The sequence below is a fragment of the Megascapheus bottae genome, chromosome X (genome assembly GCF_031878675.1).
Source record: "Megascapheus bottae isolate mThoBot1 chromosome X, mThoBot2.hap1, whole genome shotgun sequence".
In the NCBI taxonomy this organism is placed as follows: Eukaryota; Metazoa; Chordata; class Mammalia; order Rodentia; family Geomyidae; genus Megascapheus; species Megascapheus bottae.
Window position 1 is genome coordinate 88,788,404 of NC_143547.1, and position 18,162 is coordinate 88,806,565.

At 37.9% G+C, this 18,162-nt stretch overlaps 1 protein-coding gene across 2 annotated transcripts in view; it reads right to left on the reverse strand.

Moving 5' to 3' along the window:
- Enox2 (ecto-NOX disulfide-thiol exchanger 2) overlaps nucleotides 1–18,162 on the reverse strand; it is a 295,300-nt gene that overhangs the window by 58,121 nt on the left and 219,017 nt on the right. For both annotated transcript variants that reach the window (XM_090327019.1, XM_090327020.1), the window contains exon 4: nucleotides 6,663–6,818. In XM_090327019.1, the coding sequence (XP_090183145.1) occupies nucleotides 6,663–6,818 (156 nt within the window). The remainder of the gene's footprint in view (nucleotides 1–6,662; nucleotides 6,819–18,162) is intronic.

Consider the following 18,162-nt stretch of genomic DNA (forward strand, 5'->3'; position numbering starts at 1 on the left):
TTCAAAATAAAGTCCAATTTAAAAATAAAATGTCTTCTGACATTTATTTGTGTATGTGTGTGTGAATGCATGCATGCATGTGTGTGTGTGTGTGTGTGTGTGTGTGTGTGCGCGCGTGTGTGCACGTGCTTGTGTGTGTGCGTGTGTGCCAGTCCTATGGCTTGAACCAAGGACCTGGTACTGTCCCAGATATTCTTTTTTTTCTCACTCAAGGTCAGCACTCTACCACTGGAGTCACAACTTTAGAGTTAATGGACTTTCCTTGCTCTGAACTGCGATCCTTAAATCTCAGCCTCCGGAGGAGCTCGTATTACAGGTGTGAACCAACAGTGCTAGGCTTCGATATTTACCTTTTTTAAAGAATTTATTAATGTTGATTTTTACATCATATTTTAAATGACAAGTTTAACATATAAGTGTTCAAGGAGGGAATCTCTATTTACAATCACTGGGACTTAGTATTTAGAACTTAATCACAATTAGGTTAAGGGTTTGTATGTCATGGAAACATATTAATTTATGAAATAAAACATGTCTATAGAGTCATAGGTTTTTATTTCTATATAGTTATGTTTAGATTTCCATTAGCATGTCCATAGCTTGGGTGATATTTACTTTTAAAAGGGTTGAAAAGAATACTTGTGAGCCAGGAGCTGATGGTTCATGCCTATAATGCTAGTTATTTAGGAGGCTGAGATTTGAGGATAGTAGTTTGAAAAGTCTGTGTGATCCCATCTCCAATTTACTAGCAAACAAGCTGGGTTGGCAATATGGCTCAAATGGTAAGTTGTCGACATGAGTGAAAAAGTTAAGCAAGAGTGTGCGTCTTGAGTTTAAGCCCTTGTGTTAATAAAAAATAATAACAGTTTTCTTATAAAGCAAAAACATTATCACAGCATCCTTTCATATTATTTGAGTTTGTTGGTGACTGTTTTTAGGCTCATTGAAAGACTAAGGAATGTGGAGTGACACATAGTTACATGTAACTATGGCAGTTACATGAAAACATAAAGGCTCTTTTCATTGAGTGCATTTAGGAGTTCAAAAATCTGTGATGAACTCATCACCCTTTTCAATGCAGAGATTCTTCCATGGTAACTGTTTGATAACTTAAGGGGCATAAAATCCACTAAGAGCAATGTCAAGGATTTATTTATTTTCCTTGGGTAAATGTAAAAAGCCTCTGACAGCACTTGCTAAGATTTAAGTGGGTGCTACCAAGCAAGGCCCTGGACTGTACCATTTTCCTTAATGGATAGTATCTATCCCTTAATTCATTGCTCAATGGGCTTTCTTCTTTGTGCCTGATTTTCTAATTTCATGGATATAGTTATCAGGGCACAGAAATGATAAACCTACAGGAGAGTAAATTTAAACTTCCATCTATTTATCAGGTAACATGCTTAGCCCTGTAGTGAGTGTCTCAATCACCAGCAGGATAGTATCCAAGAAAACTTTACTCAAGATACCTGGCAGTATGCTGGGTGTGCTGGTTCACGTTTGCAAGCGTACGGTACTCAGGAAATGGGAGATTGGGAGGGTTTAGTTTCAAGGATAGTCTAGGCAAACTTTCACAGGATCACATTTCAACTGATAAAAGCTGTGTGTGGTGGTGTGCACCTGTCATCCTAGATATGCAGGAAGCACAAATGGGTAAGATATTTGCAAAATAACAAGAGTCAGGGAAGCAGTACACAGTATCTGCATAGCAAGTAAAAAGCTGTGAATCCAAACCCCAATACTGCCAGAAAAAAGAGGGATAACTAGTCTATGGAATGGAAAAGGAATAGCTTTCAGCAATTCTAATTACTTTTATTATGAGGAGTTGTATTGAGATGATAGCTATTAGGATCAGAGATACTGCTGATCTTTGAGAAAGGAAGGAAGGAGCAGCACAGAGGACCAAGAAATCACTTGCATCTTGTTTTTCAAATAAGCGTCACTGTCACTCAGCTGGTTTCCTAGAATTAATACAATGCAAAGTCTCTGAGCTCATTTATTAGACAGTCCATGGTTGAAGCCCCTTAGAAAATCAGCAGGGGTCAGATGCATTTTAATGTAATCTAAACTGACTGGAAGTCATCAGAAGGCTGGAAAATTTGTATTAATGCCCAATTTACAAATTTTAATTTCTTTTTAAAATAAAATCAGCCCTGTGAGCTACCTATTTTTGCATGCCAAAATAGAAAAAAAAAGATCTTTTCTAACTTCTGGCATTTTCCCAAATGCATACATACAGATAGAAGATGCTATTCCATCATTTATTCCCCATTCACTGTTATTTCCAACTGACTCAAAATGTAACCTCTCCACACAGGAGGTATAGTAGCTAGAGAGAAATTATGGCAAAACTAACTTCACTGGAAAGATGGTGCTGGCCTCTTCTCTCACCAAAGTTAAGTGATAATTGGGAATTCAGTAAAAATCTGATAGGTACTCTGTGAACAAATAAAGCTTTCTTCTGCCATATCTTAAAACCTGGGAAATAGAGGATGTTACTTCCAAGATAAAGAGGCATTCATTCACTATTTAATTTTAGGAGACTGGTACTGGTCAGATTCACTCCAGTATGGTCTACTTTTGCCTAATCTAGATCAGAGAGGTTATGGCTATCATTTGAATATAGCTTCTAAGCTATGAGACTGGATGAGACTATAAAAGATATTAATGTAGATAAAAGCCTAAGAACTGAGCAGTGACTCCAATGAAAAGAAGTCAGAGAGAGCAGGAGGTTATCAAAAGGAGACCTGAAAGGAACAAGCAGTGGGTGAAAAGGAAAACCCATAATATGGGGTCCTGGAAGGCAAATGAAGGAAGTATAACCAGAAGTAGAGAGTATTCAGCTGTGTTATTGACTGTGATTAGGTTGATTTGAAATAGAACTGAAAATTGACCACTAGATTAGCATTATTAGATCAAGATAATTAGTGCTTCTAAACAAAGGGTACATTGATAGAGACACAGGAGAAAAAGCATCAAAGAAAGATATTTAAGACAGAAGACTATAGAACCAGAAATAACTACATAGTCTTCTGTGACAAACAAGTGTACAGAAATGCAAATCTCTATTTCTTTATAGTTTGAAATGTTGGGATTCCCCAGATGTGGTATTTGGTTTTGTTCTTTATTTGCACAATCTCTTTGAGTGGTCTCAGTCATCCTTACCCTTTCAACTGACTTAAGTCTCATAAAAGCTAAAGGAAACCTGGTATGGGTAGCTCACACCTGTAATCCTAGCTACTCAGGAGGGTGAGATCTGAGGATTGCAGTTTAAAACCAATGAAACTCTTATCTCCAATAAACCAGTCAGGGAAAGTCTACAGTAGTCTTGTGGTTCAAATGGTATAGCACTAGCCTTGAGTACAGAGAGGCTCAGGGACAGAGCCCAGGCCTTGTGTTCAAGCTGCAGGACCAGAAAAAAAAGAAGTAACATACCCACTACCTTATGAATGTAACTGCAACCCCTCTGTACATCACCCCACCAATAAAATAAAATTAAAAATAAAATAAAATTCAAAAAAAGATAAAGGGGTTAATAGTAGTGAACATATTAGAGTGAAATGGTAATATAAGGACTAGGGAAGCATTTGTGTGATTTAGCATCTGCTATTTACACGAAAAAGTATTAGAATAATTCATCATACAATTAATTTCAGTATCTTCCAAGCATAAATATTCCAGAAGAGAGTACACTTGAGCTGGGGTGGAGGGACATATAAAGAATAAGGTCAGGGCAGGTATGTGCATGTAGAGTAGAAATGATAGGTTGGGGATAATCACATGAAGTATAGCCATGAAAGGTCTTTTGAGGTCAGGAGATGGACTATGAATTTGTAAGCAATGAGAACCCCTGGACAATTATATAGTTCTCTCTATATATGTGTTTAAATGCTGTGTCAGGTGCAACAGAGGGGAATAAATTAATAGTTTCTAATGGATAAAGAAGAGGAGGAGACTGAACGAAGGACAAAGATTGTAAGAATCTCTGAATTATAAGACCATATTACTGCGAGGAACTTTGGAGTAAAGTGCAAGAGAACACGGCAAAACCCTTATTAGGCATTGCTGCAGTCTGGGGGAAGGGACGGGTTTAGCCCCAACTCCTTGCTCTGCTCATCTTACTCTGCCCTTCCTATCTCACCTTCACAGAAAAGCCTTGACACTGTTCAAAAAAGTGGCACTTCCCCTGCCCCTTGCTTTCAGCAAAGAACTAAGGGAGATGCCTCTGTTCGGGATTTCTCCACCTAATTAATACAAGCCCCCTTGTAACAAAATACAGATGTAAAAAGCAAATAGAGCATTAGTCTTTTTTAAGCTTTGTCAGGAGTATTATTTTTTAACTCAGTTCCAGAGCCAGTGCCTTCCCAGAAGCAACCCATTTACTGGCACTAATGGCCCTGTCAGCATTATTAAAAAGATGAAGAAATAAAGAACTGAGCTGCGAGGGTACAAAGTTTTCCTCTTACTCTGTTGCCCTTCCAATTCCAGACTGAGAAGGCATGCCTGCACGGAGAAGCAGAGAACAACGAAATATATTTGAGAGATTTCAGCTTATTTCTTTAACTATACTGTAGTTTACGAAGTTACAATCTTTTAAGCCATGGATTTTGACAGGTATTCAAAATCTGCTTAACAATGTGTCTATGTATCACAGTTATAAACAATGCGTCTGTGTTACACTTTTGAAATCTAGAAATTGGACATTCTTACAAACATCTATTTCACCCAACCTGGACATTACATGTTAGCAGACATCCCGTTAGTGTAGACTTAGCAATGAAAGCCAAATACAGGCTGATTATGAAATATATGAAGGAAAATCAGTAGGATTTTACCTTTTCATAAAAGGGGAATTTTTTGTGGTTCATGGGGCTTGAACTCAGCTTGTGTGCTCTCCCTGAGCTTTTCAGTTCAAGGCTACCACCCTACCCTTGAGCCAAGTTCCACTTCCTGTTTTTTCTAGAAGCTAGCTGTAGATAAGAGTCTCAGATCATTTTGTGCCCAAGCTGGCTTTGAACCTTGACACTCATATCTCTACCTCCTGAGTAGCTAGGATTATAGGCATAAGCCACCGTGCTCGCTCGGCATAAAAGGGCATAAATTTTTAACACTGACAATGCCTTAATTCATAGCTTTTGACATGAAAAAGTCCTACCACAGATGTATATCTTTCCCTAATCCAAAAGCAATACACTGGGAGAAAGACGATAAAACTTGGAGTAAGACACAAGAAAGTAAGAGTATTACTCATTGATTTTACACACTAAGCATAAATCCAGGAATGGCAATTTGAGAGGTCAAATAATACCCACAATAGAATACTATTCTCTATTCCTTCTCTTCTGATATGCACATCTTCTCCAGAAACAGTACTCTGAGATATAGGTCTGCTTGTTTTCCTAATGCTTTGCAAGGATGTACCCTGTGTAAAATCCAGTTCCAAACAAGAATGCATGCCTGAAGATCTCACTAGAAAAAAAAGGGGCTAGAGGATCTGATCAATCAATGTTGACTATATAAAGGGCATGGATGAACTTTGGATCATGTTTATGAGTAGCTCTTGATCATTTGAAATATATAAAATCTCAAGTGGGGTCCGGGAGTTTGGCCTAGTGGTTAAAGTGCTTGCCTAGCATGCACGAAGACCCGGGTTCGATTCCGTGGTACCACATACATAGAAAAAAGCCGGAAGTGGTGCTGAAGCTCAAGTGGTAGAGCTCTAGCCTTGAGAAAGTCCAAGGACGGTGCTCAGGCCCTGAGCTCAAGCCCAGGACTGGCAAAAAAAAAAAAAGAAAAAAAATAAAATCTCAAGTGGATCAGTTGAAGTATTGCTGGCACACTTCAACTGAAACACTGCCATTCAATCTACAGATATTTGAAATTGACTCCGAGGAAAAGCTTATGATTTACTAAGAAGACTATCAGTAGTTTGGCTTAGTCTCTTAACATTCTTCTTTTTCTTTACTTTTTTTTCCCATTGCAGGGCTTGAACTCTGGGCCTGGGCACTGACCCTGAGCTTTTAGCTCAATGCTAGCACCCTATCACTTGAGTTATAGCGCCACTTCCAGTTTTTCTGGTAGTTAATTGGAGATAAGAGTCTCACATTCTTTAATGCCTGGGCTGGGTTTGAACTGTGACTCTCAGATATCAGCCTCCTGAGTAGCTAGGATTATAGGCATGAGCCACCAGCGCCTGGCTCAGCATTCCTTTTCACCTTTTCAGTAAGTCAAACTGCTGTGGATACACTGAGTAACAGTAGTTGAAGTGATGTATAACTAGTTGATAGCCATAGGGAGTTCTTAGCATCAAATGCATTTTCTCACATGTTTCATATGGGCTCAGTCCATATCAAATCTTTGTTATCACCAGCATTGTGGCCAGTTATGAAAGTGGAGGACTAAAAATGATAGCATTGAGCAATTTTGTGTCACATACTTAGTGTACTAATACACTTGAATTCCTTACCAGACAGTATTACAAATATATTACTCACTTGTACTGCCACCAGAAAATAGAAATCTATTCTGTGCATAAAATTCAGCTGTGCCCATTGAGAGGTATCTTTTATTTTGAGATGAAGCCCTCGGGTATCCTTTTAAAAAGGAAGGCTTTCTTATACACCAAAACATTGTGACTTATGTGGGACAAAGCAAAACAGTACTTGGGTTGGGAGGGAAGAGTGTGCAGCTTTTGCAGTGTATGATCTCCTTCACTACTGGCATATCTGGTGGAATTGGTGGAGGTACTATTCCCAAACCAGGCATCATTGGAGTTATTGGTGGAATTCCGGTCATCATTCCAAGGGCAGGATCAAAGTCTAAAAAAGGAAAGAACAATAAATGATACCAAGTAAGGTCAAGTGGAAGCAGAATATTGTCATACAAGCTTCAAATCAAAGATCTTCCTAAGAGGCAAAGTATTAAAAGAAATGCTGAAAAGCTATGTGCATATGGCCATATAGGATGAGGCTAAGTGAAAGGAACTCCAGAATATGGAAACAAGAGCTTTATCTTTGTGATTGTTGTTCTTAATGTACTAAGTGAAGTTATATCTTTTCTCTCTTTTTCCTCTTTCTGGTTTATCTCATGTTGTTACTGTATCTGACTTTGGTACCTGGTATTTTGTATATATGTTTACTTGTATATTTGAAAAAGGGAAGAGAAGGGAAAAACAAGATGAGTGGGAGGGGGTGGGGAGAGGGAAAGCAGGAAAAAAACATGGAAGGGGTAACAATGTTCAAGAAGTAATGTACACACTACCTGATGAAAGTAATTGTAACCCCCACAATAAAATAAAAAACAAAAATAAAAAAACATGAAGCTCACTCTTTCCAAGTCTTAATATAGTTATGTATTTTCTTTACAAATTAGGACTATTGTTTTGTTTGACTAGGACCTATTTAAGATTCCACATTTTAGTCATTCATTATCTTTTATAAGTCCACTGTGCTTGGTTAAGTGATTTTATCTCTGTGCATTTCTAACACACATCTCTGGCTCTAGTCTGAGAAGGTTTCTTGCTTTCCCCTGTACATTTTCTGTCTTTCTAATACAGTATGACGTTATGAGCAGAATAAGACTACTACAATTGTGGCAATCAGGCAGACTTGGATTCACCTCATCATTTACCTAGCAATATGAACTTCCATTTTCTTGCTATGAAACGGGCTTCATACCTCTTACCCTTACAAGGAGTTATGAGGAATAAATAAAATGATGAATGTTCTGTGCTTAGCATAGTGCACAGTACAAAAAATCTCAATAAATAACTACTCTCTGTAACTTGGTTCATGCTGCTTTTCCTGTCTGGAATTATTAGAGCCTTAGTGAATTCTCCCCATATTTCAAGACCTAACTTTCTTTGAAGAAGCCTTTGTAGATAATTCTGGTTCATGCATAGTTGACATTTAAAAACTCTTCTACACCTGTTGATATGGAATTATATCTTATTTTTATTTCATTTTATTGTTGGGATAATATATAGAGGGGTTACAGTTACATTCTTCAGATGGTGGGTACATTATTTCTTGAACCTTGACATCCCTTCTCTGAGTCTTTCTGCTTGCTAGGTAAGCATTCTACCACTAGGCCAAACTCCCAGCCCTTGATATCCCTTCTCATGTTTTTGTCCCCCTTTTCATCCCCTACCCCCTCCTAGTCATCTTGTTTTCCCCATTCCCTTATCTATTTCACATAAACAATTAAGTGTATATAGTATACAGTATACAAATTCATGCATAGTAACCTCATGAGATTAACCATAAATGGAAAAAAAGAGAAAAGAAATAACTTCACATGATACATTTAAGAACAGCAATCACAATTAAATCTCTTGTTTTATTAACCTAGAGTTCATTTCATTTAGTTTCATCCTGTATGACCTTATGTACACAGCTTATGTGCTGTGATCCCCTGTTAGGAGAATCCTAAATGTATACCAATCATTACAAATGAGGGAAACCATAGAGCATATGTTCCTTTGGGACTGGCTTACTTCACTTAATATGATTTTTTCCAAGTCTTTCCATTTCCTTATGAATGGGGTAATGTCTTTCTTTCTGATGGCAGCAGAGAAGTCCATTGTGTATAAGTACCACATCTTCTTGATCCATTCATCTACTGAAGGGCATCTGGCTTGATTCCATTATCTTAGCTATGGTAAATAATGCTGCAATGAACATTGCTGTGCTAGTGGGTTTAGTATGATCTTGCTTCTGGACATTTGGGTAATTGCCAAGGAGTGGCATTGCTGGGTCACAGGAATTTTACCTTATTTTATACTAACTTTTGTTTCATTCAGAGATTCTTGTAGGAAATGTAAAGACACCCAAACAAATTGGGAGAGGGGGCTCATCTATGCATACAAGTTGATTCACTTCAGATCAGCATCAACAGCATTCTGGCAGCACAATCGCTTGTGATACCATGAAAGATGTAGCACTTTAGCCAGCTGGAGTGATTTGCTTGCCATGCCATTTCTCTGAAAGTAAGACTTCGGGAAGATTCCACAGGCATGAGTCCTGAAGCTTCTTGGAGAATCTAGTTGACTCCATGTGTGGGAAGAGGATTGGAGAGTGTTCCAAAGGGGATAAATGCGAACTGGGGCTGATAGGGATTTGATCTGAGGGTGGGACTCGTCACTCATAACACTGCCATCCCTGGTTAGTCCAGGACACTAGAGAGGCCTTAAGAATTTTTTATTGGATAGGTGATATATAGAGGGTCAGGTATCCAATACATTTCTTTTGAAAGATTTAACTACTTGCTCCCTCATTTTCTCCAAGTTTTTTCCTCCTGATCTTCCCCCACCTCAAGTTGCAAAGTTCATTTACAATATATTGTCTAGTGAGTATCACTGCTGAAAGGTTCACCATTGCTGCGCTCCTCTTCCTTTTTCCAAATCAGGTAAATTTGCATTCAAGACAAAGGGTATAGTAATCAAATATGACAATAAAAGGGAAAAATAGGAATAGAAAAATGAACCACAAAAATGTAAAATTAAAAACCTACTGTTTCCACTCCGTGAACTTCATTTTGATAAGCATCATTTCATACCATCATTTACATATAGCTACTAAGCCCTTGTGATCTTCTCCTAAGAATATGCTTCTTGAGTCTCACTATGTGAATGATTAGAGTCCCGTTTGATCATGTCCAAGTTTAATTTTTTTTGCCTTTTACTATCTATTGGGTTTACTAGCAATAGATTTATAGGTACATTTTAATTATTACAAATAAGGGAAACCATACAAAAACCTATGTTTCTTTGGGTCTGGCTTATATCACTTACTATAATTTTTAAAAAGTCTTTTGATTTCCATACAAATGGGGCATTATCATTCATTTAAAGAGCTCTAACACTGAGTCATGCCTGCAGTCCCTTACAAAATTTTAAGGAAGGTACTTTTTGTGGTCCAAAAGCAGGCAAAGCTTTCCCTAAACACTGGATCTCCAGTCTAATGATGGTGCCTATTCGGTCAGTGTTCAGTACTACAGGGGCTTAAAAAAGACAGAGATAGCCTTTCTAAAGCATGGAACCCTGCTGAGGCATGGGCCTGGGGAAGGAGACTCATTTGCTTGAGTCGAATAGTAATAGTGATTTCGCTGCCTAATTTTGATTCTATATAAAAATACAAATCATTTGAGGGAAAGTAATGAAATTTATTTTTCCTACTTCCTCTACCTCTACCTTCTCTCAGTATAGAATCCCATACAGTATTCTAGAAATAAGAAAGTTGTGTGTGTGTGTGTGTGTGTGTGTGTGCACGCGCGTGCCAGTCCTGGGGCTTGAACTCAGGACCTGAGCACTATCCTTGGGTTTCTTTCCTCAAAGCTAGCAGTCTACCACTGGAGCCACAGCACCATTTCTGGCTTTTTCTATGTATGTGGTACCAAGGAATCGAACCCGGGTCTTTGGGCATGCTGGGCAAGCACTCTACCAGTAGCCAAACTCCAAGCCCGAAACAAAGAAAGATCTTTTTAAATAATAAGTTCTAGCAATGAAGGGGCTGTTAAATTAACTATGGCAGGTTCTACTCCCAATGACTTTACCATGCTTACCACACATGTCATAGGGGCAATGCCTGTAAAAGGTAACCTAAAGGTAACAAAGTTCCTTGTTGGTGCTGTAAAATGTTAGAGGAGGTAGAAATGAACTGCAGGAAGAGGGAATCCTGTTCCTAGGTCAGAGATGGATAAGCAGGTGCTTGGGCATCTCCCCATTGGAAAGCCAGCTGAAAGTATCCTTTATCTTCTTACATGCCTTTCACCTTGAAATTTTCAAACATGACCTCTCCTTCTGTGGATCATATTATCTCTACTCTCTACTTATATGACCTTGAAGAAAGTTTCTTTAATATTTTTATGCTTATATTTCCTTTTTGACAAAAGTTGGGATAAGGTGCCAAGAGTGTGGCCTAGTGCTAGAGTGCTTCTCTAGCATTCATGAAGCCATGGCTTCCTGAGTTCAAGACCCAGGACTGGCAAAGAAAAAGCTGGGATAAATAATAATAATTTGATTTAATTGATGAGAGAATAGAGCTTATATGGAAACCTCTGGCATGCTAGTCATGATAGGCAAGTTTCTTTCCATTCATAATGTACTAATACATACCAGTGAATTCACTGATTCAGACATTCACAATCACATTCTACAAATATTTGTGACAAGCCTCCTATGAGTCAAGCTCAGGGCTGTGGGGGAGGAGGGGGAGTAGGCTTCCTTTGGGTTGTGGAGACATATCTTTCTATGCTGCAGAAAAAAAGCATTATCTCAGAGTGCCATTTGGATCTTTGCAACATTTCACATTATGTGCAGAAGATTTGGGAGAAATTCTGAACATTATCTCACTCATTTTATAAACTGGTAATTTTTCTTTTGTTTTCTTTATTTTTGTGGGCCATGGAAGATGAACTTGACTTGGGCATTGTCCCTGAGCACTTCAGCTCAAGGCTACCACTCCACCCTTGAGCCAAGCCCCACTTCCCATTTTCTGGAGGTTAATTGGAGATAAGAGTCTCAGGTCCTTGTGTGCCCAGGCTGGCTTTGAATCTTGATCCTCAGATCTCAGCCTCCTGAGTAACTAGTATTACAGGCATGAGCCAATGTTAAGATTGTCTTCAAACTAAACAATCCCATCTATTTTCACTTCGTGCTGAAATATTGGTCTTCCTTTTATTGTTATGCCTGCTTCCTCATTGCTATTCATATAGCTCTGTCACTCACAACTCTACCTTACCACAGATTACAGAAACATCACTCCATGAAACAAGTTCTGCCACTTCCACTGAGAAGGAAATGCCTGTCTCCATGTACTATCTACTAATAAATGGAGACAAACAAAAAACAAATATATAGGATAAATATAACTCTTGACTGATATAATCGCCACTCTGCAGTTTGATATGATTACATTAATATTTTATAAATCTGCTTAAAAGAGATTCTATTCATAGCATATGGTTAAAGACAGTAGATAAACTCTTCTTTCTTTGGTTCAATATACCAAGAGTTCTACTGGTTATACTTTTCTGAAAAGCTTCCTAGATGGCAGGTTGTATATGGCATTTCAGTCTCCAATCATATTGATTATTTCTTTTATTTTTAATCATTAAGATTCAAAATGGACCTGGATTTCCAGTGCCAACAAAGGGGAAAAAATTTGAAAGCATGGAAATGGCAGAACCTGAAAAACAAAGTCCAACTATAAATAAGCTGGAAATAGAGCACAAGAGAAATTCTTGCACATTTCCTGGCCTCTGGCCTGACAGGAGTACTGCAAACAAGTACATACTATTGCCATTTATATTAGGAATTTATACTTCTAAAGAAGATTTGAAATTACATAAAAGAGTTGTGGAAAATGACAAATTATTCCCTCAAAGTCCTTTTCACCAAAGGTACTTTTTGGGTGTTTTCTTCTCATTTTCCCTTCCATTGTTATTTTACTCATAAATAAATAAATACATAATTTACAAATTATGTATTTATGTATTTATTTATTTATGTGCCAGTCAAGCACTCTACCACATAAGCCATAGCTTCACTTTTGGCTCTTTGGTGATTACTGGAGATAAAAGAGTCTTACAGATTATCCTATCTGGACTAGCTTCAAACACAATCCTGAGATTTCCGCCTCTTAAGTACCTGATTACAGGTATGAGCCACCAGAACCTGGATCCATTCTTTTTTGAATTTTATTATATATTGTATTATCTTTAAGTCATTGTACAAATGAGTTAGCATTCAGCAAATAAGTTTATGAATGCAATACTTCTTGGCCTATGTCACCTCTTTCATTATTTTCTACCATCCGTTCTAATTTAACCCTTTCCCTCAATTTTCTTAATTTCACAGGATATGAGTTAAATATTATGTGTGCATGCTCCCCTCTTCCTCTTTTTTGTTTGTTTGTTTGTTGTGGGGCTTGAACTTAGGGAATGGGGGCTGCCCAGAACTCTTTTAGTCAAGGTTACTGCTCTAACACTTTGATTTTTGGATGGTTAATTGGAGATAAGAACTTCATAGCTACTTTTCTGCCTGGGCTGGCTTTGAACTAGAATCCTCAGATCTTAGTCTGTAGAGTAACAAAGATTACAGGTGTGACCCATTGGTACCTGGCTTCTCTTCCTTTATTCCTTCATGTATCCCTGTCCCTTTCTCTCCTACTCACTTTTCAAGTACCAGCTTCTTGATAGTTGTTTTGTTGGATCTTGAGTTAGTTTTTCTCAAGAATTACAGTTTGAACTGTTCCCTGCAAATACCATACTTTGGCAATACATTTGTGTACACTTACATAAGACCCCATATGTATTTACTTGTATACTTATAAACTAATTCTAGCTTCATCACTTTTTTTTTCAGTTTCTTTCATCCATAGCCTTCATGACTCTTGGTGTGGCCATTGCTTAGTTATCAGTTTGTATGCCTTCTTGTAACTCATGCACTTCTCAAAATCCCAGGCTACTGTAAACACTTCAAATACTGTGCTTTAGTTAAGCTAGCTTATTCCTCCGGTTTGTAGCACTAGCACATAATATTAAGAAATATTTCTGTATAGTCTTACACTTTCCTCTACCTAGCAAATTATCCTCTATCTTCTGTCTGTATCTGAGCCAAAGGGTTGCATTAGAGACAAATGTCATTTCTGTGCTGCAACCTGCCATGCAAATTTCCATTCACTCACTATTTCCATGCCAATCATCTGGTGCCAGGTATTGGGGTTAAAGGAGGAATGAATAAGATCAAGTTCTTGACCTCATACTATAATATGGAAATAATAGCAGTTAAAATGTTGTCAAAATAGTTAAGATGTGAAAGGGTATCAATGTATGTGAATTAATGCACCTTCTATCTGGCAAATATCATGTAACCCTTCTATTAAAGACAATAAAAATATATGAAAAAAAGACGTTATCAAAATTGTGAACTATCATCAGTACCATGAATACTTATTAAATGCTTGCACAGTAGCTAGGCACTGTGCATTTTATATGATCTTATTCCAGTAGATCTGTGACTTATATAATGTTGTTATCCTTCATTTTATAGTTAAAGAATCTAAACCCCAGAAGTTCACACACTCAATAAAACGCTGAACTAAGATTCAATTCCAGCTGATCTAATTCTAATTTTCTTAACCATAGCATGACTCAGCATAGTATGGCAACTGTTTTAATTGTCTGATTTAGTTGTAGGCACAAAATGAAGCATATATGTTTAACAATTATGGCATCTTAGCAACAAATGCTTTCTCCAATTGTAAGTTACAGGTAGAGAAAAATTATTTGATGATCTCCACTTTAAATTATGAGCCTCCACCTTAAATCTACATGGTAATGTAGAATTGCTTTGACCAATAGGCCCAAGTATTGAGATGCAGTTCCCACTTGTACTTTTTACCTCTGACAATATATGTGATAGGAGCTTTGGTTTGTGATGTAAAAGATCTGACTCCCATACTGAAAAGACTATGTGGAGAAGATCTGGGAGTACATGGAAAGAAAGGGATCTAGCTCAATCCAGTTTTTTTTTTAAATGTGTTACTACCAAGGAATACAAACAGAGTCTTGGGACATCCAGGCTAGCTTGCCACTGATGTATCCCAGCTTATATACATGGTACAGAGGAGTTGCCCATCTAATTTCTACCAAACTCCAGGATAATAAACATTATGTTTTTACTTGCTAAAACTTAAAAAAGCCAGACGTGGAGCTGTGGGTCAAGTGATATAGCACTAGCCTTTTGAAAAAAAAAAAGCTCAAAGGCAGTGCTTAGGACCTGATTTCAAACTCCAGGACTGGCAAAAAAGGAAAAAGAAAAAAAGAAATAGGTATGAAAAGCTGGCACAGGTGACTCACACCTGTAATCTTAGCTATTCAGGATGCTAAACTCATTGTTAGAAGGCAGCTCAGACAGAAAAGTTCATTACACTCTTACTTTATTATCAATTAACAAGCACAAAGCCAGAAGTGGGGGTATTGCTGAAGTGACAGAGTATCAGATTATGTAGCATAGCCTATTGAGCTGCACTACTGGTACTGGTATGTATGTGTGTTCACACACATACTGGGATGGATATGAACAGTTCACAGGTAACAGATAATAAATTTTTTGTATGCTGGCCCTGGGGCCTGAATTTAGGGCCTTTGCTCTGTTCCTGACCACTTTGTTCAAGGTTAATGGATTATCACTTGACCTACAGCTCCACTTTTGTAAACTCTTTTGTTAGTTTAGTGCAGATAAGAGTGTTATAGACTTTCCCACCAATGCTGGCTTTGAACCATGATCCTGAGATTGCAGCTCCCTGATTAACTATTAATTTTTTAAATAATTTTTTATTGTGATTAATAGAAGGGTTACATTATATTCACCAGATAGAAGGTGCATACCCTTTCTCATGACATGGTCCCCATTTCCCTCCCACTCTCCACCCCCCCCCGCTTATCTTGATTCCCCCCTTCCCTATCCAATTTCCAATAACCAATTAAGCACGTACAAAATATATCAGATAACAAAGTGAAAAACTGTAACAATATGAGGTAACCAAGGACAGCAAAAGAGATGAGAGATAACGTAATACATTAAGGACAACAGTCACTCATTATATGGCTTTTGTTTCCTTATCCTGGAGGTCCTTATATTTAGTGTCGTACTATTTGGCCTAATGTCTCTAAATTTTGTTCTATTTTAAATCTCTGCTAGGAGAGCACAAGTTTTCTGATTATGAAAAATGAGGGAGGCTATTGGACTTATGTTCCTTGGAGTCTGGCTTATTTCACTTAATATGATTTTTGTAAGTCCTTTTCCTTACAAATGGGGCAATGTCGTTCTTTCTGACAGCAGCATAGAATTCCATTGTGTGTAAATACCACATCTTGTTGATCCACTCATCAACTGAGGGACATCTGGGTTGGTTCCTTATGTTTGCTATGGTAAATAGTGCTGCAATGAACATCATTGTGGTAGTGAATTTGGTATGTCCTTGTTTCTGGACGGTTGGGTAAATGCCAAGTAGTGGAATTGCTGGATCATAGGAGAGCTCTATGTTTAGTCTTTTGAGGAACTGCCATACTGCTTTCCATAGTGGTTGAATGAGTTTGCACTCCCACCAATAGTGTAGTAGTGATCCCTCCTGGCCACATCCACTCCAGCATCATCTGTTGTTATTAGTTTTCTTGATCCTGGCCATTCTAACTGGAGTGAGGTGGAATCTAAGCCAGACTCAAAGGAACATAGGCTCAATGGTTTCCCTCATTTGCCATAATCAGTAGAAACCTTGGGCTCTCATAGCAGAGATTTGCAATAGAGCAAAACCTAGATACATAAAGCTACAGAGTACGATGCTAAATGAAAGGACTTCTAGGATATAGAAACCAAAGCCATAAAATGAGTGATTGTTGTCCTTAATGTACTATGTTATCTCTCATCTCTTTTGCTTTCCCTTGGTTATCTCATATTGTTGCAGTATTTCACTTTGTTATCTGATATATTGGATATATGTGTATTTGGTTATTTGAAATTGGATAGGAAAGGGGGAAATCAAGAGAAAGTGGGGGTGGGGGGAAGGGAAATGGGGACCAAGACATGAGAAAGGGTATCAATGTATGTGAAGTAATGCACCTTCCATCTGGCGAATGTAATGTAACCCTTCTATTAATTATAATAAAATTATATAAAAAAGAATCTTAGAGTTGTTTTGATTTGCATTTCTTTTATGACCAGAGATGTCGAGCATTTCTTCATGTGTCTATAGGCCATTTTTGTTTCTTCTTCAGAGAAGACTCTCTTTAAGTCTTTGGCCCATCCTTTAATGGGATGGTTGTTTCTTTGGAGATTAGTTTTGGAGTGATTCAATTTTTTGAGCCGTTGATATTTTAGATATGAGGCCTTTGTCCGTTGTATGGTTAGTGAAGATCTTCTCCCACTCTGTAGGCTTCCTAATTAATTTACTAGCTATGTCCTTTGCCATACAGAAGCTCTGCAGTTTAATGCAGTCCCACTTATCCAACCTGTCTCTGATTTGTTGTGTTTCTTGGTCCTTATTGAGAAAGTTTCGACCTGTGCCAAGGAGGCCTAGTGTGTCTCCTGTTCCCTCTTGTAAAGTTTTCAGTGTGTCGGCTTTTACCTCGAGGAACTTTTAAAGAAGAAAAACACTAAGCATCAAACTAGATTGACCAATATTTTTATTGAATAGCGCTATGGATCCTGTAGAGCCCCACAGATACTATCTTAAGCAATTGTTGGTAATATATCATTATTTGTGGAAGTACAACATTTATGCCTGTCTAAACAGCCCCAGAAACCTTACAGGGTTCCCATTTTTGATGTTTGACAATGCCATTAAGCATGCTCATTTTATGGTTCAATCTTTGGTACTCCCATTAGGGCAGTTCATACTAAAATGCAACCACCATGTCCATGATATAAAAAATCTACTAATTAAATATTTATAATTCCAACTTTACATATTGATTATCTATCATCTAACAATCTTCACAAAAGTCCTAAGAAATGGGCAGTATTACTATTATGATTTTGTTGGTCATGGGGCTTGAACTCTGGACCTAGGTGCTGTCTCTGAGCTCTCCAGCCCAAGGCAATTGCCCTATCCCTGGGCCTGGGCATTGTCCCTGAGCTCCTCAGCTCAAGGCTACCACCCTACTCTTGAGCCACAGCCTCACTTTCGGTTTTCTTGTAGTTAATTGGAGATAAGAGTCACAAGGTCTTTAGTGTGGGGCTGGCTTTGAACCTTGATCCTCAGATTTCAGCCTAATGAGTAGTGAGGATTACAGGCATTACAACTGCCTCCAGGTGAGATGGACAATATTATTATTCCCTACTTTACATATAAGGAAACTGAAGCTCAGTCATACCCTATGCAACTCTTACTAACCATGCTGGTAACCATCCTTCTATATTAGTCTTTGTTAGGGCCAGGTTTCATAAGAAAACAAAAGATGGTCTGGGTCAGATTAAATTTGGTATTTACCTACTCATCTCTCAAGTGAGCCTGTAAATATTCCTGTCTATGAAGCTGCTTAACATAGGCTGATTGATTTTTACACCTAAAATCTCCTACTGTAATATTTAATATATGTTGACACAGTGTAACTGTGTAACTTGGTGTTCTCTTTTTAAAATTCATTAACTTTGCCTATAGG